The sequence below is a fragment of the Phoca vitulina genome, unplaced genomic scaffold (genome assembly GCF_004348235.1).
Source record: "Phoca vitulina isolate PV1807 unplaced genomic scaffold, GSC_HSeal_1.0 scaffold10, whole genome shotgun sequence".
NCBI lineage: Eukaryota > Metazoa > Chordata > Mammalia > Carnivora > Phocidae > Phoca > Phoca vitulina.
In genome coordinates this window covers 40,985,627-41,004,857 of record NW_022589713.1, presented here as the reverse complement: position 1 = coordinate 41,004,857, position 19,231 = coordinate 40,985,627, and the positions used below count along the sequence as shown (strand labels likewise).

General features: G+C 43.7%; 1 protein-coding gene across 3 annotated transcripts in view; it reads left to right on the top strand.

Moving 5' to 3' along the window:
• Window positions 1-19,231, top strand: part of OSBPL10 (oxysterol binding protein like 10) — a 307,285-nt gene that overhangs the window by 84,976 nt on the left and 203,078 nt on the right. Inside the window, exon 1 of one of the 3 annotated variants that reach the window (XM_032408851.1) lies at window positions 15,361-15,857. The exons of the other annotated variants lie outside the window; for them this stretch is intronic. Within the exon in view, the coding sequence (XP_032264742.1) occupies window positions 15,745-15,857 (113 nt within the window). The 5' untranslated portion in view covers window positions 15,361-15,744. Of the gene's footprint in view, window positions 1-15,360; window positions 15,858-19,231 lie in introns of those variants that run through there. 3 annotated transcript variants of the gene reach the window in all.

Sequence of the window (19,231 nt, the reverse complement as noted above, 5' to 3'; positions counted from 1 at the left end):
AACTTCTTCCTAGAAACATCACCAAAGGCAAGGGAAGCAAGGGCAAAAATTAACTATTGGGACTTCATCAAGATAAAAAGCTTTTTTTATTTTTTTATTTTTTTTTATTTTTTAAAGATTTTATTTATTTATCTGACAGAGAGAGAGAGAGAGACAGGAGAGAGGGAACACAAGTAGGGGGAGTGGGAGAGGGAGAAGCAGGCTTCCCGCCGAGCAGGGAGCCTGACGCGGGGCTCGATCCCAGGACCCTGGGATCATGACCTGAGCCGAAGGCAGCCGCTTAACCGACTGAGCCACCCAGGCACCCCAAGATAAAAAGCTTTTGCACAGCAAAAGAAACAGTCAACAAAACCAAAAGACAACCGACAGAATGGGAGAAGATATTTGCAAATGACGTATCAGGTAAAGGGCTGGTATCCAAAATCTATAAAGAACTTATCACACTCAACACCCAAAGAACAAACGATCCAATCAAGAAATGGGCAGAAGACATGAATAGACATTTTTCCAAAGAAGACATCCAAATGGCCAACAGACACATGAAAAAAGTGCTCAACATCGCTCGGCATCAGGGAAATCCAAATCAAAACCTCAATGAGATACCACCTCACACCAGTCAGAATGGCTAAAATTAACAAGTCAGGAAACAGCAGATGTTGGCGAGGATGCGGAGAAACGGGAACCCTCCTATACTGTTGGTGGGAATGCAAGCTGATGCAGCCACTCTGGAAAACAGTATGGAGGTTCCTCAAAAAGTTGAAAATAGAGCTACCCTACGACCCAGCAATTGCACTACTAGGGATTTACCCCAAAGATACAAACATAGTGATCCAAAGGGGCACATGCACCCCAATGTTTATAGCAGCAATGTCCACAATAGCCAAACTATGGAAAGAGCCTAGATGTCCATCAACAGATGAATGGATAAAGAAGATGTGGTATATATATACAATGGAATATTATGCAGCCATCAAAAAAACCCCCACGAAATCTTGCCATTTGCAACAATGTGGATGGAACTAGACGGTGTTATGCTAAGCAAAATAAGTCAATAGAAAGACAAGTATCATATGATCTCACTGATATGAGGAATTTGAGAAACGAGACAGAGGATCATAGGGGAAGGGAGGAAAAAATGAAACAAGACGAAACCAGAGAGGGAGACAAACCATAAGAGACTCTTAATCTCAGGAAACAAACTGAGGATTGCTGGAGTGGAGGGAGTGGGAGGGATGGGGTGGCTGGGTGATGGACATTGGGGAGGGGATGTACTATGGTGAGTGCTGTGAATTGTGTAAGACTGATGAATCACAGACCTGTAATCCTGAAACAAATAATACATTATATGTTAATAAAAAAATTAAAAAAAAAAGAAATGGAAGGATTTTGTTTATTTATTTGAGAGAGAGAGTGAGCGAGAGAGTGCACAAGCAGGGGGAGGGGAAAGGGCAGAGGGAGAAGCAGGCTCCCCGTTGAGCAAGGAACCCGATATGGGACTCGATCCCAGGACCCTGGGATCATGACCTGAGCCAAAGGCATATGCTTAACTGACTGAGCCACCCAGGTGCCCGGATTTTTTCTTTCTCCTGTAACTGCATATTAAACTTTCACATATTATTTTTCTGCATTTATTAAAATGATCATACATTTTCTTCTTAATTTCTTTAAAAATTTTAAAGAAAATCTTATTTTTGTTTTTGTTTTACAGTCTTTCCTGCCCTCTGACTTTATGTCCTCATGCCATAGGGACATGTTTGGATTAAAAAAAAAAACCTGTTTAATTTGCATTATCTGTTGTTTAACTGCCAAGTTTAGTTCATTTATGATTTTGTGATTACTGATACATTTAGATGTGTTTGTGCTGTTGTAATCACTGATTTCTATTGGTTTCAATTTTTCTATGTTTTTCCCTCCTTGTCTTGTTTTTTGGGGATAGATTGAATTTTTTGTTCTTTTATATGCCATTTTTTCTTTCCATTGTTTTGGAATTTACACCCTATTATTTTCATGGTTTTTCTTGAAATTGTATATTGAGTTTTAAAAAATGTAAAGTTAACTATTTAAATCCCCTTTCCAAACTCAGTTGAATAATTTCAATGTTCCCTCCTATCTTACACACTATTGTTCATTATTTTAATTCTGTCCTTTAAAACATCCCACAAGTTAGGGCACCTGGTGGCTCAGTCGGTTAAGCGACTGCCTTCGGCTCAGGTCATGATCCCGGAGTCCCAGGATTGAGTCCCACATCATGCTCCCTGCTCAGCAGGGAGTCTCCTTCTCCCTCTGACCCTCCCCCTTCTTGTGCTCTCTCTCTCACTCAGTCTCTCTCTGTCAAATAAATAAAATCTTTAAAAATAAATAAATAAAAACAAAAAATCCCACAAGTTAGACATCGTTATTTCTGTATAGACCATATTGTTTTGGTTTGCCTCTGTGCTTATCATTTTATTCGTTAATTATTCTTTTTGCATATATCTTTGGAATTTTTTTTTTCTTAAAGAAATTTAAAAGCTCCTTAATTGCAGGTCTCTGGGTGTTTTGTATAGCTGTAAAGTACTTTATTCTCATTCTGCAACTTTTCTGGGCACACAATTTAAAATTGATAGCTATGTTTTCTCTCTGTTTTGCAGATCCTCTACTGCCTTGTGTCACCATTGTTTCTGTGGAGTAATGTGCCATCATTCTGATTGAGATTCCTTTGTAGAGGATCTGAACTTCATCTTTACTTTCATTCAGGATCTTCCCTTTGCTATTTGCAATTTCTTGGTGACATGATTAGCTGTGAAATTTTTTTTTTTAAGATTTTATTTATTTATTTGAGAGAGAGTGCGTGCCCACGCATGAGCGGGGGGGGAAGGGAGGGGCAGAGGGAGAAGCAGACTCCCCGCTGAGCAGGGAGCCCAACATGGGGCTCGATCCCAGGACCCTGGGATCATGACCTGAGCTGAAGGCAGACGCTTAACTGATTGAGCCACCCAGTGAAATTCTTTTTATTTATCATGTTTGAGTCACAAGGGAACCCATTTTGGAAAATTCGCAGCTATTATTTCCTTGAATATTGTCTTTCCCTCCTTCTCTCCATTCTGTTTGGTGCTGTAATTAGATCAGTGGTTGGCCTCCCGATCTCCTGATGTCTCTCCTACAGTTTCTGTGTATCTTTTCTGTCGTTGGGGCACTTTGGGGAATTTCTTTGAGTATATCTTTCAGATTACTTATTCTCTCTCTCACTCTTTTTTTTTTTTTTTTAAAGATTTATTCATTTATCTTTATAGAGGGAGAGAGTCGGGGGAGGGGAGAGGGAGAGAGAATCCTGAAGCAGACTCCCTGCTGAGCTCAGAGCCCGAGGTGGGGGCACAATCCCAAGACTCTGAGATCATGACATGAGCCAAAATTAAGAGTTGGCCACTTAACTGATTGAGCCACCCAGGCACCTCCAGATTACTTACTCTCTTTTTAGATGTTTCTAATCTACTGCTTTACCCATTCAGAGATTCTTTTATTTTTTTAATTTTAATTTTTTTGAAGTGTAGTTGACACACAATGTTACTTTGGTTTCAGGTGTACAAAATAGTGATTTGACAAGTCTATATGTTATGCTATGCTCACCTCAAGTGTAGCTCCCATCTGTCATCCTACAACTACAATGCTATTATAGTACCATTGACTACATTCCCTATGCTATATAGTCTTTTAATTAAAAAATTACAGTTTTAATGTATAGAGGTTGCATTTTGTTTTCAAATACATCTGTTCCTTCCTGATAGTCTTTTGTTATGTGCATATCTTTGTGTTTGTATACTTTATTTCATTAAATATTTTGTACCCAGCTGTTATATACTCTATATCTAACAATTGCAGTTATCTGCCATTCTTGGAGATCTGAATGCATTGTGTTTTGTTTCTGCCAAAACTCACTCCTGGTGGCTTGCCTTCTTTTGTACTTGGTGATCTTTGTGAATATGTTGCTTGAACTTATCTGCATGAGAATATACATTAGGGATGCTTCCTCCGGAGAGGATTTACTTTTGTTTCTTATAGTAGCCAGAGGGGTGCTGATCTGACATCATTTTAGACCCCCTTGAGGGTCTTGGTTTAAAGGGGATCCCAGGTGTGGCTTCTCCCAAACCTGGGAGAAATTGAGCCCAAGGCGCACTATCCCAGTAGCATGCTTCTATCAACATCTGCCCTCAAGACAACCAACCCTGCTGCCCTCAGCTGCCCACAGCCCTGGTACCACATGGGTACATATGTGTGGGGCATTCCTTAGAAACTGTGGTTTCTTTTTTTTTTTTTTTTTTAAAGATTTTATTTATTTATCTGAGAGAGAGAGAGAGCACGTGAGAGGGGGGAGGGTCAGAGGGAGAAGCAGACTCCCTGCCAAGCAGGGAGCCCGATGCGGGACTCGATCCCGGGACTCCAGGATCATGACCTGAGCCGAAGGCAGTCGCTTAACCAACTGAGCCACCCAGGTGCCCGAAACTGTGGTTTCTTGTGAGGTTTCTTGCATAGTATCTAGAACTCAGTTACTGTAGAAGGAAGATTCCTCAAAACCCCCATTGCCCATGATACCAGAAGTGAAAGGACTTTTTCACCTTCACATTTAATGATAATCAGCTGAACACCAAACGAAGGGTTCCACGATCTTTTCCTTTGCATTTTGAAAGTATTTGTCTTCTTACATCTAATGTTGCTGTTGAAACTCGGATGTCAGTCTGGTATTTTTCTTTCTTTACAGGTTTTCTGCTTTTTCCCTCTGGAAACTTCTGAATTTATTCTTTTTCTTTGATTAGTAATTTTACTATAATATATCTAGGTGTGGCTTTTTCTCATTCAGCCTTTTTGGCATCTGTGAGTTCTTTCAATATGAAGTGTTAACTCTTTCTTCAATTGTGGCAAATTTCTGGTTCTTATTTCTTTAAATATTTCCCCTTTACCTTTCATTCTTTTTTTTTTTTTTTGCCCCATGGAACTGCTGCGAGATGGATGTTGACACTTCTATTTTATCACATTTTTTTTTCCAACTTTAAAATCCGGTCCTGTTGGGCGCCTGGGTGGCTCAGTTGGTTAAGCGACTGCCTTCAGCTCAGATCACGATCCTGGAGTCCTGGGATTGAGTCCTGCATCGGGCTCTCTGCTCAGCAGGGAGTCTGCTTCTCCCTCTGACCGTCCCCCCTCTTGTGCTCTCTCTCTCTCTCATTCTTTCTCTCTCAAATAAATAAATAAAATCTTTAAAAAAAAAATCTGGTCCTGTTGCCTTCAGAGAGAGTGCATTGATTAATCTTCCAGCTCACCAATTCATTCTTCCACCTCTTTCTGCTCTTCTACCAATCCTTTAAGTGCCCTTTTACAAAACTTCTTTTTCTTTTTTTAAGATTTTATTTATTTATTTGACAGTGAGAGAGAGCACAAACAGGGGGAGCACCAGGCAGAGGGAGAAGCAGACTCCCTGCTAAGCAGGGAGCCTGATGCAGGACTCAATCCCAGGACCCCAGGATCATGACCTGAGCCAAAGGCAGATGCCTAACCAACTGAGTCACCCAAGCACCCCCAAAACTTACTTTTCAAACTCAGGATTTTCAGTTGGTGGTTCTGCTTCTTTCTACTCCACATTTCCAGTCACCTCCCATAGCTCACTGAGGCTGTTTAAAGTATTTGTTTTAAGTCTTTTTCCCCCAGTAGGTCTACTTCTTCCAATGTGAATTGTTCCATTCTTCCCCCCCCACCCCCTTTTATAGCACACATGCTTCTCTAATTTCTGGCTCGCTCTTTCTTTCTTTCTTTCTTTCTTTCTTTCTTTCTTTCTTTCTTTCTTGGGGCTATGTTTTCTCTCTGTTTTGCAGATACTCTACTGCCTTGTGTCACCATTGTTTCTGTGGAGTAACATGCCATCATGTTTCTTTCTTTCTTTCTAAAAGATTTTATTCATTTATTTGACAGAGAGAGATACAGCGAGGGAGAGAACACAAGCAGGGGGAGTGGGGGAGGGAGAAGCAGGCTCCCTGCCGAGCAGGGAGCCCGATGTGGGACTCGATCCCAGGACTCTGGGATCCTGACCTGAGCCGAAGGCAGATGCTTAACAACTGAGTCACCCAGGCGCCCCTAATTTCTGGTTCTTTCTGCCATTGTCAGGTACCTTTTATTACTTGGTGATGTTTAGTCGCTCTGCCTGTTCTCTATCGGGGAGAGGAGTGACAGCAGCTTGGGCGCTTGCCTGTCCTCACCCAATGAGCTGACTCAGTGGCAGAAGATGCCCTCAGGACTGAAGGGCAGTCTGGATCCCTTAACTCTCTTGTCTTTTTTCTTCTTCATCCCGAGGACTTGACCTGAGTCTTTCTTAGCGCTGTCTGGCTGTGGCCTAGGAGAGGTTTTGAGGTGGGAAGGCAGAAGGTCAGATGCTGGCTGGCTCCATGGTGCTTACTCTTGTTAGTGACCCACCCAAGCCAGGTACTGCCCAGGTATCACAGCAGCCCTTCGAGTTGGTGCTTCTGCTCATCTGGGCAGTAATAGTGACACACGTGGTACAGTTGGAGGACTCTCCTTGAAACTGTGCCTCCTTTGTGGCCCTCATGCTCCCTGGCCCCAGCCTGTCACTGCAGTTGGGGACCCAGGCACCTCTGCTCTGCACTCCAGTCTCTCAGCATCCTTACTCTTCTGTGGCATCTCTAGGATGGGATTCCAAGGAGGGATCTGGACAATGTGCTGGTCCTCCACCTTGTCCAGACCTGAGGAAGAAAATAGATTTGTAAGGAAATAATACCGTCTTTGCAGAAAATACAAGTAGTTTCCATTTGATTAGATCCTCTGGAATGTGGAGTCTGTGCTTAGAACCTGGAGCATTTGATCCCCAAATGGGTATAGTCTTAAACAGTCTTTTGGGGAGTAATTATTGTTTTTACATGAAATCTGAAAATAATACAGTAACTCTTTATCCTCTATAGATGTGATGGTGATCTATTGTATGGGACTCTAAAGGAAGCCTGTTTTGAAAACTATGATCAATGGTGAACACTTCATTTATCTGTCATACAGTTCTTGGAGTTTGAGTGTCTTGAAATTAATATGGTGATGTTCCTCATGATGATAAGTAAGAAATGTAGATATATTAAGCACAATTTCTAATGCTGTATATGTGTATATATGTGTGTATAATGGGGATATATCGCTGATGTGAAGTTATTCTCAGCAATTAATTATTGAGTGATTTCTGAAACACTATTTAGGTTTATAATAGGTTGTTACCTTTTGTTTAATATGGTGATATGATTGCTTTTCATCCATGTTACTTTTTCTGGGTTCTGCATTGTATTTAACCCAAATAATTATAATAGTTACATAATTTGTTGCTTTTGCTCAGAGAACAAATTCATGTATCTTTTCATATAACATAACTATAAGCTTCTTGAGAGCAGAAACTGTGACCAGTTTACCAGTGTATCCTCAGCATTTGGCATATGGTAGAGTTGCTAAATATTGGTGGAAGTAGTGAGCGTTATAATCCCGTTTTAACAGTGTGCATACTGACTGGCCCAAGAAGATGGATCAAATGGGTTGGTGTATCAGTTAGGAATAGTGTTCAGCTGTAATTAACAGGTGGAATCAGCCACTGGCTCTCCAGTTTGGCTGCAATTGCAATCATCTGAGGAGCTTGGACAATTACCAATGCCTGGGTTTCACTCCCAGAGATTCTGATTTAATTGGTCAATGTGCATGCAGAGGAGCGGGACTTGTAATTAGGTGTTTTAGTCTGCTTGGGCTGCTATAACAAGATACCAAGACTGGGTGGTTTAAAGAACAGAAATTTATGTCTCAATTATGGAGGCCGGATGTCTGAGAGCAAGGTGCCGACAAGGTGGGTTTTGTTCTGAGGCCTCTTCTCTTGGCTGGTAGATGACTGCCATCCTTCTGTGTGCACAGGGAGAGAGCAAGCTTGTTCTCCGGAGTCTCTTCTTGTAAGGACACTAATTCTATCAGACCAAGGCCCCACCCTCATAAGCTAATTCAACCTTAATTTCTTCCTTATAAGCCCTGGGGTCTCCAAATACAGTCACTCTGGAGGTTAGGGCTTCAACATATGAATTTGGGGAGGACAAAATTCAGCCCAGAACACCAGGTGACTCTGATATGCAGCCTTTATTTTTATGTCACATAAAACAAGTCTTGAAGTAAGCTTTTTAGGGTTGGTGTTGAGGGGTGGGGGTCCAAAGATTTCAAAGACCCAGGCTTCTTCTAACTTTCTGTCTCACCATCCACAGGCTGTGGCCATGTCTTCAAAGTTGGAATGTTGAAATTCTAGCCATGATCTCCATCTTCCTAAAACGCAGGGGAAGGAATCTAATACATCATTGTTCCTCATTAGATAGAACTCAGTCACATGACCACCTCTAGCTGAAGGGAAGGTTGGGAAGTGTATTCTGGCATAGCCTACTGTGGCCCGCTAAAAATTGGAGGTCTCTTGATTTGAGAGAGAAGAGGAAATGAATATTGGGTTGGGTAGTCAGCGGTCTCTGCTACATCTGGTTTTAGACCATGAGTTAATCTGTGCCGAAGTAGAGGTTACAGACCCTGGTTTCAACCCAGTAATCTTCCAGTTGCTCCCAGTAAAAGTGGAACATGGATATTGGGAAACATCTGGTACACTTGGGCAATAAACATTTGGAAGATAAGAGAAATTCTTTTCCTCTCTCTCTTGTGCTTGCTGCGTCAACAAGAACTGATCTGCTTGAGAGTAAGGTAGGGTCATGGCACTCCATGAATCTGGAAATAAACAGATCAGTGTATGGTCAGAAACAGCACATTTCAGTTCTTATCTCACGGACATTTTGTCAACATTCGACACAGTGGGTCACAGCCTCCTTTCCCAAACATTCTCTCTCTGGGATTCTGGTTTCCTCCTAGCTCTCTGCCTTGTGTTCTCTGTCTCTTTTGCTGTTTACGATTAGATTTCCCCACATCTTGGTTTGAAGAATACTCCTCCCTGCCTCCCCTTCTCATCTCTTCTTTTTTTTTTTTTTTTTAAGATTTTATTTATTTATTTGACAGAGAGAGACACAGCAAGAGAGGGAACACAAACGGGGAAAGGGAGAAGCAGACCCCTTCCTGCTCAGCAGGAAGCCTGGTGCGGGGCTCGATCCCAGGATCCTGGGATCACGACCTAGCTGAAGGCAGACGCTTAACGACTGAGCCACCCAGGTGCCCCTCTTCTCTTTCTGTGGAATCTCATGCATGCCTTTGGCCTCAGTGGCTCCTTATTTACAGGAGATTTCAACTTGATACCCGTAGCTCAGACCTCCTCTGGGCTCCAGCCCCATTCATCCAGATGCTAATCGACATCTCTTGGAAGTTGTAAAGGTCTCTCAGGTGCAGAATTCCCCAAATTTAATTCCCTGTTCATCATCAAGTCTTGTCGATTGTGCCCCTGCTGTAATCCTGTAGCTCCACGCTGACCGAGCCTAGTGCCAGAAACACTGATGTGTTTTCTTTTAAAGATTTTATTTATTTATTTGACAGAGAGAGAGAGCACAAGCAGGGGGAGCGGCAGGCAGAGGGAGAGGGAGAAGCAGGCTTCCCGCTGAGCAGGGAGCCCGATGTGGGGCTCAATCCCAGGACCCTGGGATCATGACCTGAGCCCAAGGTAGACGCTTAACCGACTGAGCCACCCAGGTGTCCCTGAAGTGTTTTATTTTAAATACTTTTATTAAGGTATAATTTACATACCATTAAATTCACCATCCAGTTTGAGAACATTTCTATCGCTGAAAAAAAATCCCCTCTAGCTGGTTTGTGGTTTATCCTGCTCCTGTTCTCAGCTGTTCATCTGCTTTTTCTTGCTATAAATTTCCCTTTTCTGAACATTGCGTATAAACGAAACCATAAAATGCATCATCTTTTGCATCTGGCTTCCTTTACTTAGCATAATGCTTTTGAGGTTCGTCCATGGGGTAGCACGTATCAGTTTTTTTATTGCTAAATAGTATTCCATCGTATGCATATATCACATTTTGCTTATCCTTTCACCAGTTTATGGATATTTTGTCCTCACGAACTCCCTAACCAGGTCACATCTTCTTCTCGTCTCCACGAGCCACTTACCACAGCTATAGTTTCACATTTATTTTAGTGAATATTTTGTCTGTTGGAGCCATTCGTTTACCCTGCCCTGTATCAGAGCAGGGCACTTGTCTACACCCCATCCCCAGTGTATCCTTAGCGCTTGGCACAGGATGCCTAGCACATTGTAGGTACTCAGTGAAAAAAAAATTGTTTTTAAAGAAATGAGTCAATGCTTGCAAGTAAAACCTAGTTTTGCAACTAGGTTTTCTTCGAATTTCTTCAGAAAGTTGGACTTATATAGACTCTTTTTTCTTTAACCCTGAGTAAAGGTATCCATATCTGGGGTCCCCGGGTGGCTCAGTCGGTTAAGTGTCTGCCTTGGGCTCAGCTCATGATCTTGGGGTCCTGGGATCGAATCCCGCATTGGGCTCCCTACTCAGTGAGGAGTCTGCTTCTCCCTCTCCCCTGACCCCCTCCCCCACCGCTGTGCTTTCTCGATCTTTCTCAAATAAAATCTTAAAAAAAAAAGATATCCACATTAAAGAACCTTTGTACAGCCGACCATGTTGAGAATCAGGTGCTAGTCCTTGCCAAATAATATTTCCATGGCACCTCGACAAAAGAACAAATCCAGGCTCTTGTTTTAAGTTCTGTCTTGTTGGCATTGTAGTCAATTAACTAAACTGCTGACACAATGCAATATGAACATCAGCATCAGATCAGATTTACTGTCTGCATTTGGAAAAGCGACGTGTGCTTTTGGAAACTCTTGTTTTATAACCAGACAGATCTTTAGGCACAGTGATGGTGGAATGGTCTGCAAAGAGAATCGATCAGCTTTCTGCTTTTGTAGACCTTGACGTCAAAGCTCAGAGTGGATAAAGTACCTTGTTACCAAAGTGAGAACCAGTGGTTCTGGAAGTGTGATCATATCAGCAGCATCAGCCTCACCCCTGGAAGGTGTTAGAAAATCAAAGTCTCGGGGCGCCTGGCTGGCTCATTCGGTTAAGTGTCTGCCTTTCGCTCAGGTCATGATCCCAGGGTCCTGAGATGGAGCCCTGTGTCCAGCTCCCTGCTCAGTGGGGAGTCTGCTTCTCCCTCTCCCTCTGCCTCTCCCCCCTGCTTGTGCAGGCACTCTCTCTCGCTCTCTCCCTCACTCTCTCAAATAAGTAAATAAAATCTTAAAAAAAAGAAAGAAAGAAATTCAAATTCTCATACTCCACCCCAAACCTCCGCAATCAGAAACTCTGGAGAGGGCCCAGGGAGTTGTGTTTTAACAAGGTTCCAGGTGATTCTGATGCAGCTAAAGCTTGAAAACCAGCGGTCTAGGCTATAGTCAGGCCTCTTACTACCAAGTCACACCTTTCTTCTGTGCTGCATCACCCTAGGGAAAAATAAAAGATCCTTTGATCCAAGGACAGTGGGGTTTAGGGCCTGACTGAGTTGGATATTTGGGGGCAAAGCTGAGCCTGGGAATCTTATGATCTGAATTGCTTCCCTTGGTGGGTCTCCCCAGGCCGGCTTCTCAGCTCTCTTCATCTTGGTGGGAGCCAGGCTGGGAATGCCCACCCTTCTTTACCCCAGGGCTTTAGTGAGTATCAGAATCTTTTTCAGCCTGACTTGATGTGTGTGTTCAACCTTACAGTGCAAAGCAGGGACTTGAATCAAGACTCAGCCCAATGTAAGGATCCCCAGGTAAGTTACCTGTGTCCTCAACGGCAAGAGTGAAAATGTGAGCTGTGTGCATTATGACACCTCTTGATATTTTACAATTTACTTATAATAGTATTAGATTCTTCCCTAAAGGCACTGGGAAATCAAGGCTTAATAGTTCAGAAGGTGAGAGGCAATATTCCGAAAGCCTGTATTAATCCTTGTCAGACAGGTCTCAGTTCTTGCTTTTGGAATTAAATCACCCGGTCTTTAAAAGCAGATTGAATCTCATCATAGATCAAATCCAAGTGCAATGCATCAAATCTTGTGTTCAAAGTTAACGTTGACTTATGCCGGTGCTTTATCAGGTGGTTCCGGAGGCGGCAGCCACTTGGGCTGAGCCGGCTCTTAATCTTTAGGTGGTTCGTTCAACCTGGCCCCTGGGCGCCCCTGCGCAGGTGAGCACCTGCATAATGCTGCTTGATGATCCGATTATGCAGGAGCTTTATGCCACGTAGTTTTGTAACTTTTCCTGAAATCTTTCTCAAAAATACTTCCAAAGTGACAGAGCCAAGAAAACCCACCGCCTGGGTGGTTGTGATTTAGGAGCTGGGCTTGGGCTCGTTCAGACTAAGACAAAATGAGGTCGTCGCACACCTAAATAATAAATACTGCTTGGTTGTATGGGCATGTGGGTGCTCCGGCATTTGCTGTATGAATGATGGTGGGGGAAACCTTGACCGACAAGCTGAAAACCAGGACAGCGAACAACACTGTGAGGTTTTCTTCCGTCTCCGACTTGGCACTGGCTCTTCTGTAGGGCGTTTTAGGGAAACTTTGAAATTTCACCTTCCTGATTTCCTGACCTCATCCGCAAAGATTCTGATTCTCTAGGTGTGGGTTGGAGTCAGAAATCCACATTTTTATTTATTTATTTATTTTTTTTAAGATTTTATTTATTTATTTGACAGAGAGAGACACAGCGAGAGAAGGAACACAAGTAGGAGGAGTGGGAGAGGGAGAAGCAGGCTTCCCGCGGAGCGGGGAGCCCAATGCGGGGCTCGATCCCAGACCCTGGGATCATGACCTGAGCTGGAGGCAGACGCTTAACCGACTGAGCTACCCAGGCGCCCCGGAGAAATCCACATTTTTCAAAAGCTGCTTAACTGAATCAGGAAGAAGGAAGTGGCTGACCCAAACCGTAAGACACGTTCTTTTTAGGAGGCAAGATACTGCAGTATTTTTTTTAAACTATACATTATTGATTGTCTGTTAATTTTATTTATGGATTATTTTTTTACTTTAGAGATTTATTTATTTAGAAATATGTGTCAATACTTTTATTTATGGTTTTGCCTCTGTTACGCCCTTCCCACTCTAACCTATTCACCCATATTTTTCTCCTAAATGACTATTAAATTATAATATGACAATTACATTTAAATATTATATTACTAAAACTAATACTATTTTTTAAAAACTGAAGTCTTTAACATACCAGTCATTTTACCATGGACTATAAAGAATGTGACCTATAACATTTCTACTTCTTGATGGTTTTTTGGACAATGTTTTGGAAAATGTTCCATGCACATTTAAAAAGAAGTCCTATTGGGGCGCCTGGGTGGCTCAGTCGGTTAAGTGTCTGTCTTCAGCTCAGGTCATGATCCTGGGGTCCCAGGATCGAGCCCCGAATCAGGCTCCCTGCTCAGCTCTCTCCCACTCTCTCTCTCTCAAATAAATAAATAGAATCCTAAAAAAAATAATAAATCCTATTTTTCACTCATGTATATAATTATTTGTCAAATTTAAAATAAAACTTATGTTGCCTTGGATCTATGTATTGTTTTCTGCATATCTATTCAATTCTGGGTGATAGGAGGATTCTACAACCTCCCAATCTGACTGTATTTTATTTTCCTTTTGCATTTCTATCCATTTGCTTTATGTATTTTTGATCCTCTGTTTTTGCTTCTTTGCAGTGAAAACTATTTTAATCCACAGGAGTATCTTAACGGTTTAGAGCTATGAGCTATATAGCCAGATTGCCTGAGTTAAAATCTAGCCCCATCATTTCCTGTCTGTAAGATCCTGAACAAGTTATTTATTTATTATTTTTTTTGCTTGAATTTTTCCTCTGTAGAAAGAGGTTATGATCATATCTATTTCCTAGGACTGCTGGGAGGTATAAATGAGTTAATATGAGCAATAATACACAGCATGTAGAAAGTGCTCTGTGAAGATTAGCAGTTATTTTTTTTATTTTTTATTTTTTTAAAGATTTTATTTATTTGACAGAGACATAGTAAGAGAAGGAACACAAGCAGGGGGAGTGGAAAAGGGAGAAGCAGGCCTCCTGCGGAGCAGGGAGTCCGATGCGGGGCTCGATCCCAGGACCGTGGGATCATGACCTGAGCCGAAGGCAGACGCTTAACAACTGAGCCACCCAGGTGCCCCAGATTAGCAGTTATTTTGACTAAGGGTTCAGCTTCTCTATCTTTAAGACGTCTGAAGGCTAGCATCATGGTTCTGCTATAGACAGGCCATATCCTGCTAAATTTTTCTGATCGATTGAGATTGGACTTGTATTGCATGGACGAATGTTTGAGAATGACTGAGTTCTTCTGTAATTCTCACGTAATAGAGTATACTTGTCCCCTGGTTGGTGATGAGCCTGAAGACCCTCTGACAACTTAGTACCTTCTGGAGGATGTTGGAATCTCTGCCTCGTGGTGCTTTGGGGGATAAGTGGCAGTGGTGGAAATCTCTGGTCATAAGTTGAGTAGTAAGTAGCGGAGACTGTTGGAATGGTCATCAAGAAGACATGACCACCAGTTGACCTGTGAGCTGGACCTGGGCACTTGGAGGCCTCTCACCCCCTTCCCTGTCCTTGGAATGTGGGTTCTGCTGGCCTTTCCTGCTCCCAGAGCCTGCTCCAAGGACACAGCCTTGAGATGGTGGTGGGATGGTTGAGAACACCTGCACGGTATACGTGACCTTTAGGGTTTGGAGGGTGGGCACGTGGATTCATCTTGCTGCTGCCCAAGACAAGCCTCCTGTGTAAGTTCCCTTTGTGTATTAAAGTGCCACCTGCCCACCTGGAGGGACGACCTCTCTTAGGTCCCTCCCTGCCCTCCTTAAGCTGCAGTTCCAGATCACACCCAGGAAACCCCGAATGGATTGGGAATCCACAGAGATGGAACATGGCCATCCCATCTTCACAAATTGCAAGACTTAAGCGGGTTTCACACATTAAAGCTTGGCTAGGATTAAGGTGGCCCGCAGATGCTGTGCCTTGGAATTTGTAAGGTTTTGGTGCTTCCTCTCCAGGTTATCATGAGAAAACTTCTAGAAGATTTACCTTCTCTCCCAAGCCAGAAACTCTAAGGGTTATGTGTGTGAACCCTTCCCCGTGAAGAGACCACCATGATCAGGTGTTACGGGCCCACCTGGGGATGCATAAATACCTTCTCACATGTGACTGGCGGCTCCGAGGAGGTAACTTGGTGTGGAGAACTTTAATATGTTGCTCTCTGGAGATGAGAAGGGCTCAATGAAGGTGGTCAAAAGATGGTGTTAGGTTTGAAGACTTAAGGTGAATTTAGGAAAATACACCCACAATTTGATATTTCCCCTCCTCTTTCACATACTGAGTTTGCTCTGCTTTGTGGATTTTCCTCATTTTAATTTTTCTGTAAACCATAGATTGGACGTTTTAGAAGTGTGATTCTAGCTGTCAGAAATGGTGATATTTCAACTGATAGAAGGGAATTGGGTGTGGGCAGCTGAAATCTGAGGTATCTGTGTGTGTCGTGCTGGAAAGTACCACTCCTTGAGCTCCGTGCCTACACCAGTCAGTTCTCTAGTGGATGGGCCCATGGAGGAGGGGAGGATGCCCAAGGCAGAGAAATCCAGCCTCTGCGAGAGGGTGTCTGTCTCTGCCATTTTGGTGTGCCAGTGGGGTGTGGACTGGGGTTCTGGAAGAGTCAGGCAGTAAATAATCCAACCCAGAAAAGTGTCTTAAGTGGAAGACCAAGGTTGATGTTGTCCTTCGTGGGGACAAGGCCATTGCTCAGACTTCCCCAGCCGGCCGTGTCCAGTGAGTTCCAGCAACGGGGGCAGTTGCTTCTCAGAAGACAGGCTGCCCGAGGAAGGTGAGACCCATCTCGGTGGGAAGGACCGCCTGTCCACCTGTGGTCAGCGGAGGCTGGGTCCACCTTCCTCTTTAACATGGGGATGGGGGTGGCAGGTCTGGCAGGCAGGGGGTCCCAGGGGGTTCCTGAGGCTTTGGCCCTAGCATCAGGCACGGTGATGATGGGGCTGAATCTCTGGGGAGACACGAAGAGTCCTGACAGCCTATTGGAAATAACACAGGTATGAAGGGTGTCTGCTCACACGCCACGGAGAGGTGAGAGCCTCTTCTTCCTAGGACCTTTACTCTTGTCGTTTTAATTTTCACCTTTCAATTCAGATGAAATGATTTAGCTTTTTGTCAGGACCAGCCTATCTAGCAAAGTTCGTCTTCAAAGGAAGATTTTTTTTTCACTGCATTTTTTTTCTCTAAATTCTCTCGTGGTTTGGTTGCCTGTCCGCATCGAGGAGCTTCTTCCTGATGCCTGCCTCCCATCCTTTCCTGTGACATTTCTGCTCCCGGCTGGAGTTTGGCCCATGGTTGTTGGTGTGCTTCCAGGCCCATTCCTCCCCGCTCCCAGGCCCCATTCCTCCCTGCTCCCAATGTAAAAACGTATGGTTTTCAACTTTCAGACCCTAAAGTGGAACCTTAATGAAACTGTCAGGCAGCTGGGTGAGAGCAGTGCTATAGGAAAGGGCCGCTGCTATGTGTGTGTGTAAGGGAGTGAGTCAGAGCATGTGCAGGGGAGTGTGAATGTGTGTGCATGTTGGAGTGTGTAAAAGTGGGGTGGGAGCATGTGAGTTCACGGATGTCGATGTGAGTGCAGAAGTGTGAGCATGAACACGAGTATCTGCATACGTGTGTGCAGGTGCATGTGGGGAACATGTTAGTGTCAGCGTCAGTGTGAGTACGTGTGTATGTAGGCTGGAGTGTGTGCGTGTGCTTGTGTGGTGTTTCCAAGGAAGGGGCCCGCCACTTGCCATGGCTCCCAGCTTTGGAACTGGCCAGTGGTGCCCCCAGGAAACTGACCTACTAGCAATGAAGATGGCTCTCTAAGTGGGTTTGAGGTTTCCCCTGGTTCTCTCTCTCTAGCACGTTCTTTGCTTTGTTAACACGGCAGATAAAATAGGCTCGCTCTGTACACAGTGAAGTTCACCTGCACATCAGGTTGCACACTAAAGCTTGAAGACACTAACTAAAAAAAAAAAAGAAAAAAAAAAGAGTAGGAATTAGGTTTATCTTAATCATTTCTCCAGAAGGAAAGACCTGTAAGAATGTTTTAGGATTTTATCTAGCAATTTCACTTGGGCTTATGAAGTCTCATTTAGAAATATGGTTAACTTTTCCTATTTAGCATGAAAGCTAAATAGGACTTTCAGATATCGCTCCAAGCTCCGAACAGCAGTACCTGACAGAGCCATGACCCTGTGGGAAACCAAATTTAATTTCCTTCCTCCCAGGGGATGTGACCAACCGGGATTGCCCTCCTTAATGCCGTATGGATAGCTTTCACCTTCTGTGACACAAGCTAACTTACCTTTCAGAGGCCCTCCTGAAGGAACACTTTGTTGAGTTGGCTACAATTTTTAATCTGCTGGTACTCCATCCCCTCTCTCCAAACACGATAGTTTCTAATTGTCTTTAGAAGGGAGTAAATTATTGATGATCTTCCTTAGTGCACATGATTCAAACCTGCGTATTTGCATTTAAGCTATTTTAGGACGCAGTGGAAGTATTTTTTTTCCCATCTGTGACAGGTTAAAATTACGATGTAAGTTTGAAATAAGTATTGTGAAAAATCATTAATGTGTCCCCATATCCTGCATAATGGGACATCATTTGGTTATTCTGTCATCCCTATTGGGCAAAAGAACAACATTCAATTCATTTCTTTGCACCAGATTCTGAATAATATCTTTGCAAATATACAGTGAGTTGTTTAAACAGGATGCATTTGGGAAGCTGCCTCTAGGAGCGAGGAAAGCTGACAGATGAGGAGTTGGTAGAAGCAATAAGGAGAAAGATGTCAAACCCTTCCTCCCTTCCGACCAATGGCATATGCCTTTTCCTTGAAGCCTATTCAGATCCCCCTCCTTTTCTGCTTCCCCCAGGAAAGTGGGCATGTTTATCTACGAGGGATGCTGCAGCTTTGGTCTGGGGGGGCGGGGGGAGAGGACATGAAGTGCTGCTGTTGGAGCCAAGTGTCCTTCCCTACGCTTGTGAGGAGTATTACTGTTAGTGCTCTGCCTTGCCAGGAGCGCGTCTGCATGGCTACGGTCACAATGACATTCGATCTAGGTCAAGTTGAAAACAGTTACTCCCAAGGAGAAGGCAGGGTCAGCACTTAAATAATTTGATCATTGGCAGCTCAGAAATTACCCTGCTCTCTTGTCGAAGAAGGAGTTTGGTTTTCGCCACACAGAAAGGAGTCAGGGCACATTCTTTTTTTTTTTTTTAAGAAGTTTTTTTTTTTTTTAAAGTTTATTTATTTGTCAGAGAGAGAGCAAGCACAAGCCGGGGAAGCCACAGGCAGAGGGAGAAGCAGGCTCTCCGCTGAGCAGGGAGCCCGATGCGCGACTCAATCCCAGGACCCTGGGATCAGGACCTGAGCCAAAGGCAGATGCTTAAGCGACTGAGCCACCCAGGCGTCCCCGAGTCAGAGCAAATTTTAAGTAGGACAGGGCTCGGTCAGTGGAGCATGTGACTCTTGATCTCAGGGTTGTGGGTTTGAGCCCCATGTTGGGTGTGGAGATTACTCAAAAATAAAATCTTAAAAAAATTTAAGTAGGACATGAAAATAGAAATAAAGACTTTTTTGTGAATTTGTAAGGCTAACTGCTGTAACACATCTTGATCTTAATGGCCTAATTCAGCAGAACTTTCTTATTCCTATACCAGCCTGATGTGGGTGCTCCTTAGCAGGTGACTCTTCCAGGTGGTGATTTGGGGACCCAGGTCCCTTACCTCTTTGCCATAATTGTTGCGGGGTTCCCAAGTTCACCTGCAGGTTGTGTGTGTGTGTGTGTGTGTGTATGAGAGAGAAAGTGAGTGTGTAAGAGTAGGTGTGTATGTATGTGGGAGGGAGAGAGAGAATGTGTGTATTATGGGTCAAGACTGCATTGCTTTTCCTCACATCCTATTGGCTAAAACTCAAATGGTGACACCCAAACTGTAAGGGAATCTGGGAGAATATATTCTGGCGGTGTCTCCTGGAAGAGGGAGGAAGCTTGTCGGCCAGTGCCCCTCCACCTTGAGCTGCATCAGAATCACCTGGAAGCAGAAAACACAGCTTCCTGGGCTCCTCCCCCAGAGTTTCAGATTCAGCAGGTCTTGAGTGGGGCCCAAGAATTTACATTTCAAAGAAGCTCCCAGGTGATATTGATACTGCTGGAGTAG